The sequence below is a fragment of the Hoplias malabaricus genome, chromosome X2 (genome assembly GCF_029633855.1).
Source record: "Hoplias malabaricus isolate fHopMal1 chromosome X2, fHopMal1.hap1, whole genome shotgun sequence".
Lineage (NCBI taxonomy): Eukaryota > Metazoa > Chordata > Actinopteri > Characiformes > Erythrinidae > Hoplias > Hoplias malabaricus.
Window position 1 is genome coordinate 48,706,181 of NC_089819.1, and position 22,908 is coordinate 48,729,088.

The 22,908-nt window shown below is 40.3% G+C and overlaps 1 protein-coding gene across 1 annotated transcript; it reads left to right on the forward strand.

Moving 5' to 3' along the window:
* The first annotated feature begins 1,623 nt into the window (after window positions 1-1,623).
* On the forward strand, window positions 1,624-21,771 carry LOC136676332 (gamma-butyrobetaine dioxygenase-like). The gene is made up of 8 exons (XM_066653249.1): window positions 1,624-1,703; window positions 3,865-4,277; window positions 5,181-5,295; window positions 14,833-15,031; window positions 16,854-16,959; window positions 18,615-18,811; window positions 18,995-19,161; window positions 20,620-21,771. The coding sequence occupies exons 2-8, from the start codon at window positions 3,921-3,923 to the stop codon at window positions 20,778-20,780; spliced, it is 1,302 nt and encodes a 433-aa protein (XP_066509346.1). The 5' UTR covers window positions 1,624-1,703; window positions 3,865-3,920; the 3' UTR covers window positions 20,781-21,771.
* Window positions 21,772-22,908: the final 1,137 nt, after the last annotated feature.

The window sequence follows — 22,908 nt, forward strand, 5'->3', positions numbered from 1 at the left end:
GTGTCCGCGTGGGTTTCCTCCGGGTGCTCCGGTTTCCTCCCACAGTCCAAAAACACACGTTGGTAGGTGGATCGGCGACTCAAAAGTGTCCGTAGGTGTGAGTGTGTGAGTGAATATGCGAGAGTGTGTGTTGCCCTGTGAAGGACTGGCGCCCCCTCCAGGGTGTATTCCCGCCTTGCGCCCAATGATTCCAGGTAGGCTCTGGACCCACCGTGACCCTGAACTGGATAAGGGTTACAGATAATGAATGAATGAAACATAATTTCAAAAAACCTAGAGATCTCATTCTAACTCATCAGCATTAAACTTTCAGTGTGACCAGTCATAGTTTATTTCAAACTGCTCAAAACTGCCCCCTGAATTCCGCTCCCCTCCCCTTATTTGAGCACTTTAAAAACTACACATTTGTGTTTCCTCTGTAAAATCTCTAACACACGTCAAGCTTCTCAGAACAACCAGTTCCTTCAAAGAAAAGAGATTACAGCCAAAGCCTGAGAAGACGTATTAAATTAGAGAACGAACGACAGACAGGGATTTCACAGCAGCACTTTTGCAAATCAGTTTATGATGCATACATGAAAATGTGGGATTTCATAGAGAGACACGAAGAGAAAGCAGCTGCAACTGTGCCTTTCTGTAAGCTCACACAGGTGCACATGCATCAGATCAGAACATGGGAATGCAGTCATCATAACAGCTGCTAAAGAGTTGTTCTCCCTTTCCCTGGAAAGACTGGGTGTTTCCCCCATAAATGTGTTGTAGGGCAAATGTGGAAATAGAACTTGTTAGTGGTCACAGTGAGACATGAGAGAGAGAGAGAGAGAGAGAGAGAGAGAGAGAGAGAGAGAGAGAGAGAGAGAGAGAGAGAGACAACCGACCATGCTGTTATCTTCTAAGCAAACTGAAATAAAATATGAAACCATTACATTATACCAAAATAAAAGGTCACTGGCTTGGCACAGCTATATAAAGACTAGTCACTTCATGTGAATTACAACACTGCAGCTACCCAAAACACTGAATGTTTGCAAGACATAATGACAATAAAGTAGTTTAAATAAAACAAGATATTTTTAAAATAGTGTTATTGTGCTTTTGCATAAAATTACAGTCATTTTTGTAATTCACTTTTTCTTAAATTAGTTCCAAATTATTTTGGGGAGTGTGGCAGACATCAGACTATACATTTTATTATATTTACAAAATACTGTCCATTTGGTCAGTGACAACAATTTGGAAATCTTTTCTTCGTAACTTAACAATTAAACAAAGCCTTAATGTAATTAACAAATCACAAATTCCTATTTTATTCTATTCACAGCTGCATTAGTGCTAAATAACGGTGTAGCGTACACTATGCCATTTTATGGCATTAGGTGATTTTTATTTTCTTGGACATAACATTTACATATAAATTGTGATGAACAGATATTGGGTTTTAGGGGCACATTTTGACCGAATGGAGACTTTGAGTGGATTTGTCTTAAAGGGACACGTTTAATAATGGCCTCGACATGACCAACGTTTCACTTTCAGTGAGAGGCAGAGCGCACACTGACTGTAACCTTTCATTTTTGAGGCCACGGCGCTGTGACCTTTCCCCTACTTCCTCTCTCAGCTTCTCACACTCCGCTGTTCCGCTCCTTTCGATTGTAAGCGCTCGGTACCAATAACACCACCTCCAGCTCTCTGCAGTGCCGCCGGTAAGTTCGCCTCTCTGCACACACTGTGTACAGCCTTTTTTATCCTCTCTTTACCCGTTCATGGAGCGCTGACCGAGCGCACACGCAGAACACAAGCTGATTTTAGTCCTCGGTGTTATTGTTTACTCTGTCTCGCTCTCTCACAGACACCCAGAGCTCTCTTAGTGTCAGGAGGCTAACCGGTTAGCTTCTATATAAATAACTAAAAAAAACATATTTTACTATTTACATTACGCTCATCCGCGTCACAACGCATGGCTACAGTGGTTTGACACATAAAATGAAGGATTAAGACCTTTAAAACAGAAGCGCTCAACTAACCCCTGATTCAGATTCTTACTGAGAGGAGGGAGGGGCTGTCACCTTTCACCCACTTCTGGGCGCGCGCCATTCATGCAGCCGCGGGCATCCATCTGCGCTCCAACGTCAGAGTGACGTCATGGCGCTGGTGTAGCCGTGGTCACAGATTTGGTACTGGACCCATATACAGTCGCATGTCAAAGTGTGGCAGCTCTGCGCATGCTCAGATCTAGTTTTACGTGATAAATCTGTTTTTCTCCGCTGCATTACATAATCTTTGTTTACTGTTATTATATGCTTTAATGTTCCAAAACTGTACACGGCGAAAAAAAAAACTATAAAAGCATTTCTTATCACCGTAATTATCATTTCTTTAATAAGGGGATTTAGGCTGTGCATATCTCCTACTTATACTTCTGTAGGCAGCGTTTTCTGATACACTACATATAGCTTAACAGAGTCTCACATACTGTTTTATTTAAGCATCTGTACATATCAAAGTACACTCTGGCAGCACATTTTGACAAGGTAGCACAACTCATCAGAACACCGCCTCTAGGCAAAAAGAAAACAGCTGAACATGTCCTCGACGGGGAGGAGTAATCCAGAGCTGTCTTTGTCACACTTTATTTATTTGCATGTTTTAATGTGATGGGGAAATATTTAATAAGCAGTAGTTGTGGATAAAAATGCAATGTGGATCAAGCCAATGTCACATTTTTAATTAAAGTTGTGCAAACATGTGTGGACTATGTCTGCTTTACATTTGGCTACTGATGATGTTGATGGAGCATATGTCTTGGTGTGAAGTGACTGGTATATTTAGGGCTAATGGTGATATGTGTTATCTGATCTGAGCTCATTAATCCATCCATCCATTATCTCTAAGCGCTTATTCAATTCAGGGTCACCGTGGGGCCAGAGCCTACCTGGAATTATTGGGCGCAAGGCAGGAACACACCCTGGAGGGGGCGCCAGTCCTTTACAGGGCAACACACACACACACTCGCACCTACGGTCACTTTTGAGTCGCCAATCCACCTACCAACGTGTGTTTTTGGACTGTGGGAGGAAACCGGAGCACCCGGAGGAAACCCACGCGGACACAGGGAGAACACACCAAACTCCTCACGGACAGTCACCCGGAGCGGGAATCAAACCCACAACCTCCAGGCCCCTGGAGCTGTGTGACTGCGACACTACCTGCTGCGCCACCGTGCCGCCCTGAGCTCATCGAAACTTTTACAAGCGATCACACTCGTTCGTTCTTTTATACATTCATTCATTCGTAAAATCACTGCAACCACTTTATCCTGTTCAGGGTCATGGTGAGTCGAAAGCCTACCTGGTATCACTGGACACGAGACAGGAACACACTCTGGATGGGAGAGCCAGTCCATCTCAGAGCATCACAAGCTCACACAGTCACTTGCACACTCACATCAGTGCAGTTTTGAATAACTAATCCACCTGCCAGCCAGGGTTTTAGGACTGTGAGGGAACACCCCAAAACCCTCACAAGCAGTCACCTGAGGCAGGGGTCAAACCCACAACCCCAGAACCCTGAAGCTGTCTGATAGGTACACCACCTGTTGTGCCAGTGCGCTGCCCAGTTTCACACGCAGTAGTGTCATGTTATCATTTGACTTTTGGCTTATTTTGATAACTTTATCTTTTGGCAGAAGTCTACTTCACAAACATGAACTCTTATCAGCTGGGTCAGTTGTTTCCTCAAATGAGTAACATTCTGATGCAGGAAATATACAGATTACATCTTGTTCCAAAGGTGTCATAAATGTATATGGTCATAATAAATATGGCTGCAAAGTATTTATGTAACCACTTTTTTATGTGTCACCAGAAAGACAGTTTGCTTCACACTGCTACTCACCACACTACAGGTTCTCCAGGTCCAGGATGTTGTCCAGTCTAGCACGCACTGCCTCCAGGGGGGCTCTCCAGATGCTAAAAGGAGCAAGTTGTGTGTCCAGGCCAGCTACGGTGCATCGTTTTGGTCATCAGACACTTGCAGCTGCTCCTCTCCCTGCTGTTGGTGGAAGTGTTGGAGTGAGGCAGGCAAGGGCACTGGACCATGAGAAACTGCTGCAGGTGGAGTGGGATGATGGAAGTTGTAGTTTATATCCATTCACCTGGCTTAGGGATAACTGCCAGTGCCCTCTGTGTACCCTGCATTCAGCACAGGCTCGGAGTCTTCTACTCACTGACCTTGATGTGCACACCGGAGTGGGCCAAGTGCTCACAGACAACAACAAGGTAGGAGTAGAGAATAAATGTTGTCTTTAAACCAGTCACAATACATTCACATACAAATAAGTGTGATTAAAATGTTTATTGAATGTTTAGGTTCATCTGTTAAAGCACAAGCTTAAAGTGGCCAAATTGTTTCTCTAATGATCTTGTTCTCTAGCTGTTGATGCTCGGTAAAAGCCAATTTACACTTCTGCATTGATTCGACGCAGAGCTAACATCACTGTGAGCCTTTATACTTCTGCATTGGTGCCTGTGTTGCTCTGCAATTACACTGCCACACCACTAGGGCTTCAATAAACAACCATTACTCAATACGTCCATCTAAGCCTATTAAAGAACAAAGTTATGATGACATACACCCTCAGACAAACTGTCACTGTGGTGGTACCCCCAATGGTACATATACAGTACATTTATTCAACACCTGTGTGCTAACAGGCATTGTGGTTTAGCGCACCACAGCTGATGATTTTCCAGCAAACTCCAGCTCAAATCTCACATATTTAGAGACAAAGCATAATACCTGTGAGCACAAAGTCAAGTGGATTCCCTTAACCTTGCAAAGAGAGCAGTTCCCATTCTATGTGTGTTTTTTCTTTTGTGGTACACACTCCCTTTATTTTGTGTTAGTTAAGCTCTGGGCTGAGCACTTGTCTGAGCCTTTATAAAAGCTTTATGAATTGCCTGTGGTAATAAATGAAAGCCTTAATTACCTGTTTGGAAACAAAACAACCTTAAACCTGAACGGTAAATACTTCCTTCCTGAGCGCTTTAATAGAGAAAAGCTTGGTGGAAATTCATCCAGTTCTAATTCTGCTTGTTCAAAGGATAACACATGACTAGAAAAACAACAGAATATTGAGTTTACTTAAAACTGTTATAAATGTGTTAAATTTACCTGTGTAGGTTTCTGTGACATGGCCAGATCAACACAGAAGTGAGTTTGAGGCTGACTGGCTGAAGAAAAGGTGTTTCTCACCTGAGGCAAGACAGGCAAGACAAGAGGAGCTCTTCCTTAATGGTGAGTCATTCTTATTGTAAAAACTAGCACTTCTTGTTGCAGACGAGGCCTGCTTTATAGCATATAATTTGCTAAATAATCCTCTAATTACAGTGTTTTTTACTCTGCGCTATCAGTGTCACACTGCCAGGTGAGTTTCTCTAACTCGTTTGATACATGCCCTATTACAGGTGAATTTTAGACTGTCAGAAAAACTGTGTAGCGGTACCTTAAGGGCACATGTTTAGTACCTTTTAGTTAGGGAGCATAATTAAACCCTATGTTGTCATAACTGTAGATTTTAAAAATCATGAATCACCTGTAGATTCATCTCCTGGACCAAACATCCCTCCTTCCAACCTGCAAGTCTTGGTGATTGAGCCTTCTCCAGACTTGCTCCACACCTTTGGAACTCCCTCCTTTGAGAAATTCAACATTCTACCTCTCTATCATTATACCAACCTTAAAACATACCTGTTTTCTGTTGCCTATATCCACTGTGTTTCCTGAAGCCTATCTCAGGCTGACGCATGCTGTTATTCCTGCTGTGATTTGTGTCTTTGTGTTATTGAAAAGCACGTTAGAAATGTCATTTATTATTTTTTATTTTAAACAGTTCTATAATTAAATCTTACAAATATTAATGGATCCTTCTGGAGATAACAATGGTTTGTCCCTTTAAGGAACACAAGTTGACTATAAACCACTGTTGTACCTTTTTAAAGATACATTTACACAGTTTGTACCTTTTGTGACAATAATGTACCTCTACCATATATTATTACTGAGAGAGTCCAAAAACACACGTTGGTAGGTGGATTGGCGACTCAAAAGTGTCCGTAGGTGTGAGTGTGTGAGTGAATGTGTGAGTGTGTGTTGCCCCGTGAAGGACTAGTGCCCCCTCCAGGGTGTATTCCTGCCTTGCGCCCAAATGAGATGATGAACTGGATAAGGGTTACAGATAATGAATGAATGAATGTACAGTAATTAAATTTGATGGGGCTAAATATGATCACAAGCCAGAGTCAAAATCATGTTAAGACTGACATGTCGATTCACCTGCTCAAGATCTTGTATAGTTCCCAGGAAATTTGCTCGCTATTCTCATCCTTTTTATGAATAATTGAGGATAGTTTGATAAAAGAACACTTACTCACTAACCAGTTCTGCCTCTGATAAATATGTTTACTGGATGTTTATCCTTTTCAGTGATAGAAATGCCAGTGTGCTTATTAATTTATTCTATTTCTCTGAGAACTATTATTACTTTCATCTTTTCTTGGACCCTGAACAGGTCATAAAAATGATTCCTTTTGTTTAATCATAACCTGTCATAGCACTTTGTTATCAAGGGCACGTGGGCAAACAGAACAATGCAACTATTGCTTCATTTGTTTTAAAAATGTCTATGTGCATATTGGTAACACTATAGACTCTAGAATGAATTGTTTGAGGTCCAGGTTCAGTGTGTTTTGTTGGATGCTTCAGTGTTTGGAGTTTTGTTCTTGGGTGTCCTGCCAGCTCAGGAGCACTGGGAGCACTTTACCCAGATGAGAGCTGGAACATGTGCGGCCTCTCTTGCAGCTCGCCTGCATTCTGGATTTAATTAGACCTTCCTTAGGTCCATGCTGAAAAATTCCTTCCCCTGTTAAGAAAAGGGAGGAAAAATATCTGGAATCAGTTTAGCTTTTGGGTGGGATGCAAGTCTTCAGGACTGGATTAAGTCTCCTGTGTCTTCCCAGATAATAGTTACGTATCTGTGTAGAAATGAATGTCAAGACATGTAATAAATTCCCTCAGTAAATATACCTTTTTAAAAGCGAGATTTTAGTCAGAGCCAATGCATTTCCTAACATCCTGCTATCATGAATCGGTGCTGGATTTTTGTGGGTATTTCTTTCATCTCATTCAAACAGACCAGGCCTGCTCAGAGCCTGCCCTAATGATTTGAATATGTAGTTTTATTTGTACTTTCCAAGACTTCTTTCCAGGGTGAATTGACTGAGAAATCTAGTTTAGTATTATAATTAGAAGCTTACATTTTTATTCATAGTAAATTATTTTGATGTATGAATAGATTTATTCAGGAGTAATAACTGTTGTCAGCAGAGCAGTAAAATGTGGCTGCTGTTTCTAAACAGTCAAGCCCAAGGCTGAAGGAGACATATCCAATGTATCTTAAACATCCACTCCTAAGTGGAAATTGTCTCTCCGCTTCCTGCCATATGGAATAGAGATTTAGAGAACTGAAAGAGAGCACTCTGATGAGCTCTGCTCAAAACCCACATGCGTCTGTACTTAGGGCTAACGGCTCTGAAATCACAGCATGGCGTCACATGACCTGAGTGAGTCAAGCCAGAACAGAATTGCTGGTGTTCTGTAGCTTCATTGGTTTACTGTGAATGAGGCTTAAAAAAAATTTAAATTTAAAATCAGCAAGAAATCATGAGCAACACGGACATAAACCTTTTTTTAAATACCTAGAATGTCTAAAACAAAGAATCTGTTATTCTTAATCCTTAATCTGTGATATAGATTCTGTATATATATATATTGTGATATAGATTCTGTGTATATATATATATATATATATATATATATATATATATATATATATATATATATATATATATATATATATATATATATATATATATATATATATATATATATATATATATATATATATATATATTAGTTTCGGGCAGCACGGTGGTGCAGCAGGTAGTGTCGCAGTCACACAGCTCCAGAGAACTGGAGGTTGTGGGTTCGATTCCCGCTCCGGGTGACTGTCTGTGAGGAGTTGGTGTATTTCCTCCGGGTGGTGGGTTGGTGGGTTTCCTCCGGGTGCTCCGGTTTCCTCCCACAGTCCAAAAACACATGTTGGTTGGTGGATTGGCGACTTTCCCAATGTTCCCACCTTGTGCCCAATGATTCCAGGTAGGCTCTGGACCCAACGCGACCCTGAACTGGATAAGAGCTTATAGACAATGTATGAATGTATCAGACTTGATTGCCACTTTTATTTTTGTAAAGAAAATCAGTACAAACTATTGTAAATCAAAATCTGGTTGGTCAATGACTCTGTAATGTCTTGGATGTGTTTTGTAGTTAATGTAACGTGTAAGGTTTTGTCCAGTGCCTGAAGTCCTTTCCAGTGTCAGAACTCTGCAATAGCTGTATCTATCCGGAAATATTCAGATTGGATATTAATTAGCCCCCTAAAGAAGACATTTATTTCAAAACTGACTGTGTTTAATTTAATCAAAAATGAAAAAGCAGTTGCATATTTTCAGGTCAAATCAAAGAATAGGCCTCTGTAGGTTTCGCCACTGGATGATACACATTTTATACATTGTTATTGTAATTTATTGAGTGTTACGAAAGAGTTGCAAATTTGTAAAGTACAGCAAATGGAGATTTGAGGCTTTATAATTAAGTATAACATGGCTCCAGATTCATCCATGCCTTTAAAAATACCCCTCATTTGTTGTAGAAGCATTTAAAGAATCCTCTGTAAATGGTAACAAACAATTCCAGTTATGCATGGTTGTAAACACAGGCAACAAAATCTCTTTCACCGAGCTTGTCCTGCTGTAGGCTGTATCCTAAACACATGCTTCTAAGCTCATAACCCAAAGGTGCATGTTTCCAACCTTGTTCGTAAACAAGCACATAGCCCATGAGGTCAGCCTCTGGCCCTTGTTAAGGCATCTCCCTCGTAAACCCCTTTTAAGCTGTCTGCCAGAGATAAATTATTCCGGAGTCAGTCATGCGTCTCCTAATGCTTTCTGTCCCAGGCAGCGATGTGGCATTTGTCTTTTCCAGAAAGGGCTTTTGCCCTTTGTACCTGCTGTCTGAGTTGAGTATCTAAACAAAGACTTGGTGTTTGTTTTTGTATTTGTTTAAAGTGAAGCCAAAGGCATCTCAATGGCATCTTCAGCTGTTAGTTAGCTAATGTTCTGTTACGACAGCTAACCTACTACTGTCTTTGGGTTGTGTGGGAAGCAAAACGTCTCCTGGAAACCTCTTTAGAACTCTTATTACCACTTAATGTAAAATGAGACAGTAGAGGTTTGCTGAGTATTAGCGAACATGAAAACAGTCTGGTACGTCCAAGAAGGCTAGTAATTTGCTGCTTAGAGATGCAAGCCGCTGACATTTGATTTCTGAAAGAGCAGCTCGTGATTTATTACACAAAAATTGGTACTTGTTCTGTGACTTTATGAATTGTGCATGAATGAAATGCAGCATAGACAGTTAATGTTAAGAATTTGTCTGTGGCTTTCGGAAATCACAGTTTCATTAGAGACAAAATGCCTTTTTTGGCTGTGGATTAGGGTTATTTGCATATTGTGACCCTTAAAAAATTAAAATGATTTTAGCCAATGCTTAGCCTCATCTTTGAGCACGGGACCTAACTTTGTTCTGTTTGCACCAAAATCTCTTACATATACAGCAGTGTTTGTAATCATGTCATGTATATCCACAGGCACACTACATTGTGTGTCTGTGTATGATTCTGTGCAATGTCTGGCAGTGGAGACAATAGGAACTTCCAACAGCTAAACCGAGATTTGGTGATAAACCTTTCATGGTGATGATATCTGCTGCTGAGTTACACGCAGGCTGGAAAAAACACTGCTCGACAATAAAGATCTTTATCGTACTAATGACTCAGATTTTCAGATAGTGTCTAATGACCATAGAATGATTATGAACAATCCTAGGGGGTTAGAAGGGCAGGTCTTTGCTTGCTCTACTTAATGTGTTGTCTTTGTTTTGCCTGTATGTCAGCTTAATCACCTGTGGAAAATAATATGAAATAAGATTACACCTCAGCTAGCCCTTCAAATGGAGGCACAGCACAGTAAATGGAAAGGACACCATTGCTCTGTAAAGGCGGCACATATAAAAGTTAAAGACAATTACATTTTCCAAAGACTCTGTGAAAACTGACCCTTCAGGGTACATTGCTGCATTGTGAAACCACTAGAGTTTACTCAAATTCTTAGAACGTGAGCTTGAATTGACTAAATTGACTTACTTCTGGACTTTTGTGTACAAAGTGCATGAGGAAATTAATTGCGGTAATTGTTTTTAATGGAATTCCGTTTTCCATCATGAACACACTGCACTTGTGTTGGCTGCTTTGAAACATCTCAGTAGGAGCTCAGTTTGACAAGAACTATGTACAGCTGCCAGCAACCTGAGCTTCCAACCACATTACTGCAGCAGAAAAAAACATGGGAAATCCAGCAAAAAGAACATGAAAAGCCTCTGTAAAGGACTTTTTACATTTTCTATACTTGTATTAGGCATGTACACTAACCAACACAGGAACTGAGAATGAATATGGATTTACAGGTTTATCCCTCATTGGAAATGGACTTTTATTTTTATTTTAGTTTCAGTTAATTTTTGACACATACCAAATTATCATTTGTTTCTCACAATAAAAAAACACAGGTTCATAAAATGGCTATAAAAACCTAATAACATATTGAAAGAAATAAAAAGCTGTTAACAAATGGTGCGTACACTTTCCTGTCTCTCACTTTTTTTGTAATATGAGTTAAAGGGCAGTAATGATCTTTCAGATTCAGTGATGTATTATATCTCTGAAGACCAGCTGGAAACTATGTGAAAGTGAGAATATTGCCTGGCTCAGAGGCCACAGTGGGCTCTGCCAGGAAATCCTAGCTGCAAATGTGTGTCGGTGTGAGAGAGAATCCTGAGTGACATTACATGGCAATAAGAGTTTTACAGAGTAGCACCGTCTGAACCTTCTTACCCTGGGACCACTTGTGCTCCCTCTCTCTCGCGCTCTCTCGCTCTCTCATATATATATCACCTGCTATTCCAAAAAGATTCTCTGTATAGATCACTATAATGGACATGGATATGTGATCATTATTGTGAGACTATTAAAGTGTGTTTCAGGGAGATGGCAATTGGCATTTTCTGATTATGTGACATAATAAATAATGACAAAAAATTGAGATGCAAGGTTCTGTTTTCTGACCGCAATAAACTCAAACTTCATATTCATATTTTTAATGAATGTATTTATTTTTAAACATTTGTTCTATACTGTATTGATTTTGAGCCCTTTTTCTGTTATTATACACCATAAATGTTTACATAATGTGTATTAACAGCTGACAGTATTCTCTTTAAAATTATCATGATGTATTTTCACATAATACCACAAATGCAGGGATCACTTGCTAATCTACACTAGTGCAATATGTGTAGTCTTCATGCTTAATATTTGTACCTACAGGAAATTACCAAAAGCTTCCCTATGCATTTCTGCTATATGTAGAAAAAAATGGGGATTTATTTAATTTTGTAAGTGTTCTTTTTTTCAGAGGCCCTGCTACTCGTGCAAAACGAAGGCAAACTGTTAGACTCCTGTTTAATTATGTTAAACATATGATTAGTGTCAGTGGTGGATGCTGGTCTTTCAAGGAGGGGAAGCTCAATTTCGGCCTACATCATAAAATATGTCGGTTTATTTATACGTAAATTCTACCCTTGACTAGTGTCCTCTCAATGGCCAGCAGAGCTAGGCTGCTTAAACGGCCTTGGCCCATGTGAAGTGTGTCCGCCTGTGCTCCCACGGATCTTTACACCAAAGGATCGCTGATTCGCTGAAAGGGATTCAGCCTTAGACAGATCATCCAATCATCATGCAGAAGCTGAGCGTCCGGGCCAGCCGAGGCCAGCCCACTGCCCCATAGACCCCCAGAGACTCTGAGCGTCCGATGGGCGGGACAAAGCCCCGCATTTATCCAATGGCTCGTCTCGTTTCGCTGCACTTCGCTGCTTCGCTATTGAACTTTAAAACACTGTGAAGCTACGGGAATGATTGAGAGGAAAGCCGCGTCTTTACCAGTGATAAGAAGCTGATTCTGAACAAAAGTTGAGCGCGTTGTAGTGCATATTTATTCAATGACATGTACACACAATAATATATATTTGATCACTTATTTTTTGACATTTTAGGGGAAGCTGAGCTTCCCTTGCAGTCTTAGAGCAATCGCCACTGATTAGTGTGTTCTGGAACGATACAAATGGACCATATTTGAACACATGGCTGAAAGAATTATCCTACTACTGGAAAGAATCTACTATAAAACATAAGTCTGAGTGGTTTTCAAAAAACATGTTTTATTTTTTTTGTTTTGTTTTTTTAAATGTCTTGTGGAAGTGAATTCTGAGATGGGAACCACTGCATGCCACTTGTGAATTATTGGATTATTGAGAAGTATGACATTCTGCATACTTCCTGGGTGTATTGCAGCATAAAATCTTAGCACATATCAAATTCCATGATTTACATCTAAGTAAAACATATCACATTAGCACATTTTAACTTTGTCTTTACTTACAAAGCATCTTTGCAAAAGATATTCACAGCAGGTTTCCCATTGTCGTAAATAACAATTATAATTAGAATCAAGGTATTGGCCACTGTGCTTGCACACAGAAGAACTTGTTCTCCGCATTTGACCCAAACCATGCTGTGAAACACATGTTTACACACACACTAGTAAACACTAGTGGGCAGTGAGCACACAAGCCCAGAGCAGTTGGGGAACAGTTGGGGATTAGGTGCCTTGCTCAAGGGCACTTCGGTCATGACGGCTCTGAGGATTTAACCAGCAACCTTCTGGTTACAAGCCAAGTTCCCTGAAAACCACTTGTCCACTTTTCTGTATAGAACTGTTCCTTTTACTTTTGAAAAAGTGTTTTTAGGGTGTACTCCTGGGTACATGTTTACATCTGTTACTCTGGAAGTATCCTGGATGAGATCTGGTCTCTACTCTTGTTATAAACAGGCCTCTAATGATGTTTACAAGAAAATTATCATGGCAAGAGGTGTGCTTATGAAAAAGGAAAACAGTCAAAAATGTCCAAACTGCCAGCATTAACAGAGTGAAGCAACAAGGCATAAATCTAAAGTTAGTCTGATTGCTCTCTTTCGTGCTGTCTCAGTGTCTCAGTCTATTTCTCTCTCTCTCTCTCTCACACACACACACACAGAGTGGTGGAAACAGTTAGAAGAGCCAACTGAAATATCTGCTGGGGTTTTTTCCACATACGTCCATCCTGAACCACACACTACTGCCGCTGCTCTCACACACAGTCTGACCACCATGTTCTGGCTCTTCTCTTCAACACACACACACACACACGCTCTCAATTAAGTAAAAATGACTTGCAAACTGGGATGTGTCCAAATTTCCATTATGTGTGTTATTTTAGCTCATGTCTGCTGTGTGTAGTTATCACACTCGTCTCTCTGGCCAGACACAAAAGATACAGACAGTCAGAGACAGACAGAGGGACAGTTTCTACAGGAAAGGACCAGAGATTTGTCTTATCACAGATAAGAAGAGTTTAGACCGTTCACATTTTCCATCCCTATTAAAGTTGAAAAAGACTGAAACATGACAGACTAAACAGAAAAATAGGTTTTGGAAAACTGAAAAACCTGAATTCCACATGAATGAACTGAAAGTAAACTGAAGGACTAAATTGAATATGACCATTTTACCAGAAGTTAAATAAATAAAGAGTGGCCTTTTTTCCCAGTGGTGTACAAACCAGTCAGAGGCTTTGGCTACAGCTTATTGTATGTTTCACAGTTTACTTCATGTTACTTCTCATAAAAAAAAGAAAAGAACTTGTGCTGTATCTTTAAACATAACTGTTTTGGCTGCTTTTTATGACGGAAACACAGCTCCACCAGGTTGAAGTGTTATGAACGGTCCAGAACATTAAGTGTAATGATATTTCCAATCATATTACAGTCGATAAAATGTTTGTAGGACCCAAAATACCACTCGCTGGCTGGAGTGAAAATGTCAGACACACTCCTCAAACTCCTGCAGTATGTATTTTTTTACATCCCCAAACACGTGTTTTTACTGAAGCTGCCTTTTAGTTGTCGGTGCATAGTTTCCAAATGATTTCTCAACACAGGCATATGTGCCTGCACAAAGAACTGGAACTGCATTTTTCATAGTCTATCAGCCATATAACGTTCCTCCCTTTAAATTCAACTGGAAGAATAATTTTTAAATCACTTAAATTTAATTTAATTATTTATTTATGTAACTAATTTATTGTAATACAGATCTCATATGTGTAATACCACTGTCCCTTGTTGCTCCCACCATGCTCTTTAAGATGTATGCTGTGTGTAGGAGTACACTGCAATACAAGAATTTCATTAAACACGTTATTTATTATTCAATAAATACGTTACTGCAAAGCATCTACTTTAAGTGTCTATCAAAGGAGTAAAAAGCAGCTCAGCCTTGGATTGCATTCTCTAATGCTTTTTCATATAGAGCTTAATATTTTTATTTTAAACTCTATAAAGGTGCTTTTACTTATAAATTAATGATGGTGGGGGGGGGGGGGGTGTTCATGTGTACTGTTATTAGTTCCATGCTCACACACAACTAGGACTCCATTGATTAGGTAAAAGTAACTTTGATTATCATAGCAGTGAGATGCATTTGTGTTTCTGTGTTGTTTCAGAACGAGATTTCTGGGATTCAAGTCTGCAGATCCCCACACTAGACTTTGAGGAGGTCCTCCTGAACGATAAGGCTGCTCTGGAGTGGCTCATTACTCTGAGGCGTGTCGGCATCGTCTATTTGAAAGGGGCGCCAGTGGAGCAGGGTCAGGTGGCTCGGCTCAGTCAGAGGATTGGGTACCTCCGGCTCACGTTCTATGGGTAAAGAGCTTCAGTTTCTAAAGGAGTCTTAGGGGAAAAACAATTTTAATGTTACTGTTTGTTGCCTTTTCTGCACACATTCCCCAGTCCTCCAAATACCGGATGTGTCAGTTTAGTGTGAAGCAACATTGAAAACTCAGCCAACGAGTGTTTTTTCCAAGGAGTTTGTGTTGTAAAGATGACTCACAGGGCAAATGTAGTTAACTTGATTTTATGGAATAAATCAGAGCCAAATCAAACAACATTCACTTGCACATAAATGAATCCTGCTGCCTCTGACCTCTCCTTAAACTAAAGAACAAAGGTAGGACCCAAGATATAGAAAAATGACAGAAAACATATTAAGAAGTTGGAAGTAGCTGAGTAAGAGCAATTGAGATGAAGCAGAAACACTTGAAATGTACTGTTAGCTTCACTTATAGACTGCGTTAATGTCCTCCAGACATCATTACAGGCTGTAACTGTCAGCTGAACTGAAAGCAGGAGAGGCAGTGTCTCACAGGCTGGAGAGTAGCCTCAGATGATACCTGAACCTCTGGCCCCACAGAACTGGTTACCAAACGTTCAACAGCTGTCAAGCCACTGCAGAGAGAGGTAGCAATGGCAAAACAGGTGGAGAGTCCAGGACATGTCTGGACTTTCTCTAACGTGAAACAGTCAAGTATTTTACTGACTTCACTCTCTCTTCCCTTATGTCTCTCATCTTTACCAGAAGAGAGACCAACTTAGGTTTTGCTTCAAGGATTTTTACAGTGGTTTGTTAGGTTATAGGTGCGGCTTAAAGTTAATAAATGTTCAATAGCTCACTTATCTATGAAGCTAAAAACTGAGTTTAGTGCTAGGTTTCTAAATGAAGAAAAGTACTTCTGTGGGACTTCAAAAAGAGATGGAAATGGCATTTTCTGGTTACTTAAACAGAACATATGAAAGGGGTTTCATGATGTATACAATCAGTAACATACAACAGTACCATAGAATTTGTTACCCTGAAAATATTACAATATGTGCAAGCTGCAAGCAATGCCAGTGATAACACACAAATCAGGACGGTCCCATTATAATCCTCTGAGAAGGCTCAGTGCAAAACGTGACCAGCCATTTTTGATGGATGCCCTACATTTATTTCTGACATGTAGTTCTTTTTAGACACACTGGTTAAACAGCGTGTATTGGATACTTACCAATTTCAAGTGAGGTCTTCAGCTGGTCAGTTCTTGATTTGCTTTCAAACTTAATGGACTGACTAGAAGCTTTTGGTGCAGACATAGTTTTTTTATACGTCATGCCACACTGCCATATCACTCACTCACGTTGCTTGCACTTAAGACACTGTGTCTGACCTCCATAAGCAAGAGTAGTTGCGTGCATAATCATCCACAGCTGTTTATAATCAGAACAGCACAGCAGATAAAAAGCAACATTACCTTAATTGTGAGAAGTAGCCAACGTTTTTGGAGCCATACAGCCATTCATATTTCTTATTTACCATTTTAATGACTTCCTTATGGTACTCCAAGGTTCTCAACAGACTGCTCCTAATACAGTCTGAGTTTGTCCATCATGCTGAGGGTCAAATTATACGGTAGTAATCACAAGACGGAATTCCAGCCTTCAACTGCCTGACTTTAAGTGTAGTCATAACAGAAATGTCTGTTACATCCATTTCAGCAATTTCTTACGGTTTTCTAAATTCTCTCATGTGGCTACACGAACACTGTAAGCATTTTATGACTTTGTACGCTACAATTCATAGAGACGCAGTAAACTTTAAGTGGTCTGAAGACACCTGTTCTAAACCCTTGCTTTTAATTTAATTCTCCAGACACACATGGCAAGTGCAGGACAAGCCCATGGCCAATAATGTAGCTTATACATCAGGAAAACTGAGTCTGCACACGGACTATCCTGCTCTGCACCGTCCTCCTGGGGTGAGTGTACAAACTCCCCACCTAACACACACACACACACACACACAGACACAGAGTTATGCATGCATAAGCACGTATCCAGGTCCAGTTACATAACCTGAGCATTGCATTGAACTGCCTAACAGGGCAACAGTGAAAAGTGTAAAGAGTAAACAACAGTAGTGCCTGCTAGTGCCCACATTTAGTTGGCATTTATTGGATGAGTAAGAAAAGCTCCTAAAAGCACCTTCAGCTTAATACACAGCACTGTTTACTCATAATATCTGCTCCAAAGATAGAGCCAGTCATGTTTACTGAAGTACAACCTAGTTAACAGTGAGCATTTTTAAGCATTTGTAAGAAATACTCAAGGTTTATTTTAAGATTAAGATTTTTTTCTTAAGAAAAATCCGATCATGAATGGCTATTTAGTAAATGTTTGTACACTATTTGCAAGAGGACACTTATATGCTTATATGAATTTTCCTCTGAAATCAAGGCTTGTTCCACTTTATGGAACATAGTTCCACCACTGAACAGCACAGTGCTGAGAGGGTGTATATCCCTAAAATATGTTTTGAACATCAAAACCCTTTAAAGGCTAAGCACCAGCGATATGAAAGTGTCAAACAAATAAATACAGTGGAATTTGAGTTCCTAACTTGTGTTTATTAATAGTCAGAAAACATGTTATTTCTTACTAATTGAAGGAATAAGGTTTAAAAGACCGTTGGTCCCCCCCCCCCCCCCCCCTACGGTGTTCAGAAACTCTAATAGGCGTCTTGCCTGTGACGTAGATGGTGGACAACAACTCTAGAAGCTGCACTTAATTTAATGCAAAATGACGAAAATGTGTGTTGTTTTTGACTGCAATCATTCAATGTACCGTGTTCAATGTTCTGTGCACAAATGGCCCAAAGATCCCAAAATATCCAGAATATGGACTAAATTTGTCCACTTTAAACGGGCACTTTGGAAAGGACCATCCGCTCACTCCGTTATCTGTAGCTCATTTCACTGGCGCTTTTCCAACAATATGGGCATGTAAGGACACCAACGAAAGGTGTTCAAGAGCCTCTGTAACATGGAGGTAAACAGGGTAAGGACACTCACTTCGCCTGTTTTAGTTGGTGTTAGTTAACGTTAGCTTGACTCGCTAAACTCGGGGGCTCAGATTATACTCGGCTACGTAGCTGCATTACGGAGGTTTATAGTGTCGGATGAATTCGAGTTCGACTTCGATCACATTTACAAGAATAACGGTACCTCTACATTTGAGTTTAGCTTATTGCTAGGCTATTGTCATGAATAATGTTGGTTATTTAGCTAGATACTGTCGTAACAGTCAGTCATAACGGTGTTTTACCGTGGCGTTGTTCAGCTGTTGTCCACCAGTGACGTCACGGTCGCGTTCAAGAATTTCCGTAGCGAGCTCGGGTTTTTCCGTCAATTTAATAAAATTGTCAGTTTAAAAGCAAATTAAGCTGCTATTTTCATTTAAATTCATACTTATATATGTCAGTAACTAAAATAATGTGAAATATTCATGGAGGTCCATTAAGTGGTGCTTAGCCTTTAAGATGTAAATATACTTGAATATTTAAAACATAACACCAAAACTACATGAGTAGTGATGTCAGTATTTAGCATTCGTGTGTTTGTGGGTGATATTACAGGTCCAGTTCCTGCACTGTCTGCAGCAAGCGGAGCAGGGTGGTGAGAGTGTAGTTGTGGACGGTTTTCACATGGCTGAGCTACTGAGGAGAGAGAACCCTGAGGCCTTTAACACACTTTCCTCCCTCCGAGTGGACTTCACTGACACCGGCTCAGACTACTGCGACTTCTCTGTACAGTCCAAAAACCACATTATAGAGTGAGACAAACTCGTATAATGTAGAAATAATGTAGAAGAAGAGAATCTGATACCTTTTTACCGTGTCATACTACATCTACATACATCTAATCACTACCTGCATTTGTGTAAAAACAGCGCCATCTCTTGTTAAAGCATCTAAGTTAAAGGCATATCTTATGGTCTGTATCTTTCTGTGCACAGTGTGGACAGTGAGGGCCGTGTGGCGAGAGTAAACTATAACAATGCCACACGGGACTCTGTCCTGGACCTGCCACTGGACCAGGTCCAGCCATTCTACTGCTCCTTGAAGAGCTTCGTGGAACTGATGAACCAGCCAGAGAACGTGGTCACCTACAGGATGGAGCCAGGTCAGCTCTCGAAATAATTTTTCCTGCTCCCCGTCAGATATTTCAGCACAATGCACCAATCATTCCCCCTTATTGGCCCCTGGATTTACTACATACTGATTCCAGATCAGTAACACACACTGAACTTTGTAATGCACAATCTGTCACAGTGTTGTTTTTGTTACAAACTTCAGCACACTTAAAAGCTTCGGTTCATTTCACCATTTGAATGATTAAAGGGCCAATATTTAATGGAAAACAGAGAAGCATTGACAGTAATAGCTGCCAAAACAAAAGGTCAGATGAGTATTATAGGCCTTTTCAGTTCGGCTAGATGAAACTTTTATCTACGGCCACGGAGGTGAAATAAATGTCTAAATTTGCACATATGCATATATTTTAGTGAAATTGAAACTTGGTGAGTCAGATATCAATTTTGCTTACAGTGGTTAACCAAAAAATTGTATTCTGTTTTAATTGTTTAATTGTCCAGTTGTTTTAACAGTGCTGAATTTTAAGACTGGGGTGGCACGGTGGTGCAGCAGGTAGTGTCTCAGTCACACAGCTCCAGGGACCTGGAGGTTGTGGGTTCGAGCCCCGCTCCGGGTGACTGACTGTGAGGTGTTAAGTGTGTTCTCCCTGTGTCCGCGTGGGTTTCCTCCCACAGTCGAAAAACACGTTGGCAGGTGGATTGGCGAAAGTGTCCATAGGTGTGAATGTGTGTGTGTGTTGCCCTGGGAAGGACTGGCGCCCTCTCCAGGTAGGACCCACCGTGAACCCGAAATGAATGGGCGATTGAATGAATTAATGAATTTTCATACTGTCAAAAGCAGAATTTTTTTAATCAGTTTAAGTGTTTGTTAATTGCATATTTTACAGAAGTTTTTGTGTAGGATAAATTATTGTTCATTCATTCATTCATTATCTGTAAGCGCTTATCCAGTTCAGGGTCGCGGTGGTTCCAGAGCCTACCTGGAATCATTGGGCGCAAGGCGGGAATACACCCTGGAGGGGGCGCCAGTCCTTCACAGGGCAATACACACACACTCACACCTACAGACACTTTTGAGTCTCCAACCTACCTACCAACGTGTATTTTTGGACTGTGGGAGAAAACCGGGGCACCCGGAGGAAACCCACGTGGACACAGGGAGAACTCTTTACAGACAGTCACCCGGAGCGGCAATCAAACCCACAACCTCCAGGTCCCTGGAGCTGTGTGACTGCGACACTACCTGCTGCACAACCATGCCGCCCTATATCATACTGTGATATAGTAAAATGGGGAATGGTTTCTTTGGTTTCGTGACAGTTGATCACACACACATCCACAGATGAACAATGATCTACCACATATTACTGGGCAGAGTACTAATAAAATGTTCATTGAACACAGAATCAACATTGCTTAAATGTTATGGTTGTTGGGTGTATATATATATGATACTGAATTGAAACGTCATTGTCTGCTCTGTGCAGGTGACCTTGTGACCTTTGATAACTGGCGCCTGCTGCATGGCCGTAAGAGCTACTTGTCCCGGGTGGGCAGTCCAAGACATCTGGAGGGGGCATACCTGGACTGGGACGAGGTCATGTCCCGCCTCCGGATCCTCCGGAAGACCTTGCATGGAGACAGCTAAACCCTGTACCTGCTCTGAAACAGAAATGATGGATAAGTAGGTGTCCAATATAGAACTGGGCTAACTAATTTTTATGAAACTTTAGGGACAACCCTTCACCTCAGACAACCTCTCAGCTGAATACAAAAAAATGCCTGCTCAAAGCTACGTTTTGTCATTGCAGAGCTGATGTTATTTGATTTTTACCTGAGAAGAGGTCAGTGAGACATTTACCTCTCCTGGTAAATTCTATAATGCATGTTTTTGGGGCTTTTTTGGTTTGGTTTTATGTTCTCAGTGAGTACAATTTTATATATATATATATATGTGATATGTTGTAGGTCAGAATGATAACTGTGGGACAACTTGACCTGCAGTTATGTCACAGCCTCAGCCTCCCAAGATGTCCCTTCCTCTTCCCTACCAAAAGTTCTACATTAGCCAGATTAGCTAATGTAACACAACTGGCATTTGATTTTCTCATCCAAGGATGTTGAGCTGTCCAATGACAGCAGCATGAAAATGATGTGCTGGCACATCATGTCTAAAACAAGAAATGTATCCCTCTCTCCTCTCCTTTGCATTCTGAGATGGGGGAGATCCTGTGTGCAGGTGGAATACTATTGACTACAGTTGAGGCAGAATTGCGATTGAATTGCTACGTATTTTACTGCACAATAAGAATCTGAAAACATCCCTTACCTTTATGATCGCCTGTTCCCAAATCTGGGCAGAATTTGTTTTTGTTTTACTCCCCAGTCATATTCCCCAGCCCTCAAAGCTTCTGGTTAATTCTGGGACAGTGCCTTTTATTCAGTGTCAAGCTATTATTCAGTACATTCATTATCTGTAAGCGTTTATCCAGTTCAGGGTCGCGGTGGGTCCGAAACCTACCTGGAATCATTGGGTGCACGGCAGGAACACTCCGGAGAGGTGGCACCAGTCCTTCACAGGGCGACATAAACACACTCACAGCTACGGATACTTTTGAGTCACCAATCCACCTACGTGTGTTTTTTGAACATGGGAGGAAACCGGAGCACCCACTCTGACACAGGGAGAACACAACAAACTCCTCACAGACAGTCACCTGGAGCGGGACTTGAACTCCTGCTATGTGCCTGCAACACTACCTGCTGCACCACTGTGCCACCCGTATTCAGTGCAACATAAGCTAATTTAGGAAATTTATGGCTTAGTAACAGTTGTTTTGTTAAACTTTATTGATAAGTCATGATGCATTATGTATGTTTTATAAAAGATTTCTTTAAATCGTGTTATAATTTTTTTATTAAACTAAATATAGTCAGGGAGTTATAAAAATAATACCTTTATTATTAAGTTAAATTATTGGGCTATAACTTGCAAAGTGGGCTGTTTCATCTTACACAGCTTTGTCTGGTACTTTATAAAAGAAAGGAGACTTAGTCTTGGATAGGAAATTTGCAGCTACAATGCATAAAGGGCATATTGATGACCTAAGAAAACCTTAATTATTTGTAATGGGTTACTTCTTTACAAACAATGCAATGCATAAACAATAGGCATTTTAACAACATGAAAATGCTATTAGTTACATAGATACAGGCTTTCTTTCACATGCAAAGTACTGTATGTCACTAGTTAAAATCATGTTTACATTGGGCACAGTCAATGCATATTCTTAATATCAAGCTTCATAACTTGGGCAAATATTTTGTTTTCTACTAAGAAAGTCTTATATTAATGCATTAAGGAAACAAAGGGCCTAGCACCACAGATTAGTGCTGGGGGGTGTTTTAATATCAAAATATTTTCCCCAGTGTATATGATATGTTTGTATAAATAAATCAATGAATATATTGTTGCTTAGTGATGGTTTGCTGCTAAATACCCTGCGTGTGCTTGCTTTGCACTGTTCAGTCTTGTAAAGTAATAAGAAGTAACTGGGATCAACAGATCTACACAGTATTGTAAAAAATGAAGCAGACAGGTAAAAAAAAATCCCTAAATGATGTATAATAGAAATGATCGCTGTTATGATTTTGGTTGCAGCTCAATCTTTAATAAAGTAAAAAAATCGATATTTAAATAGTTAAATACAATAACCAAAAACGTGCAATATATCACACAGCACTAACAAAGATTTCTAATGTTTTGTGATGAATTT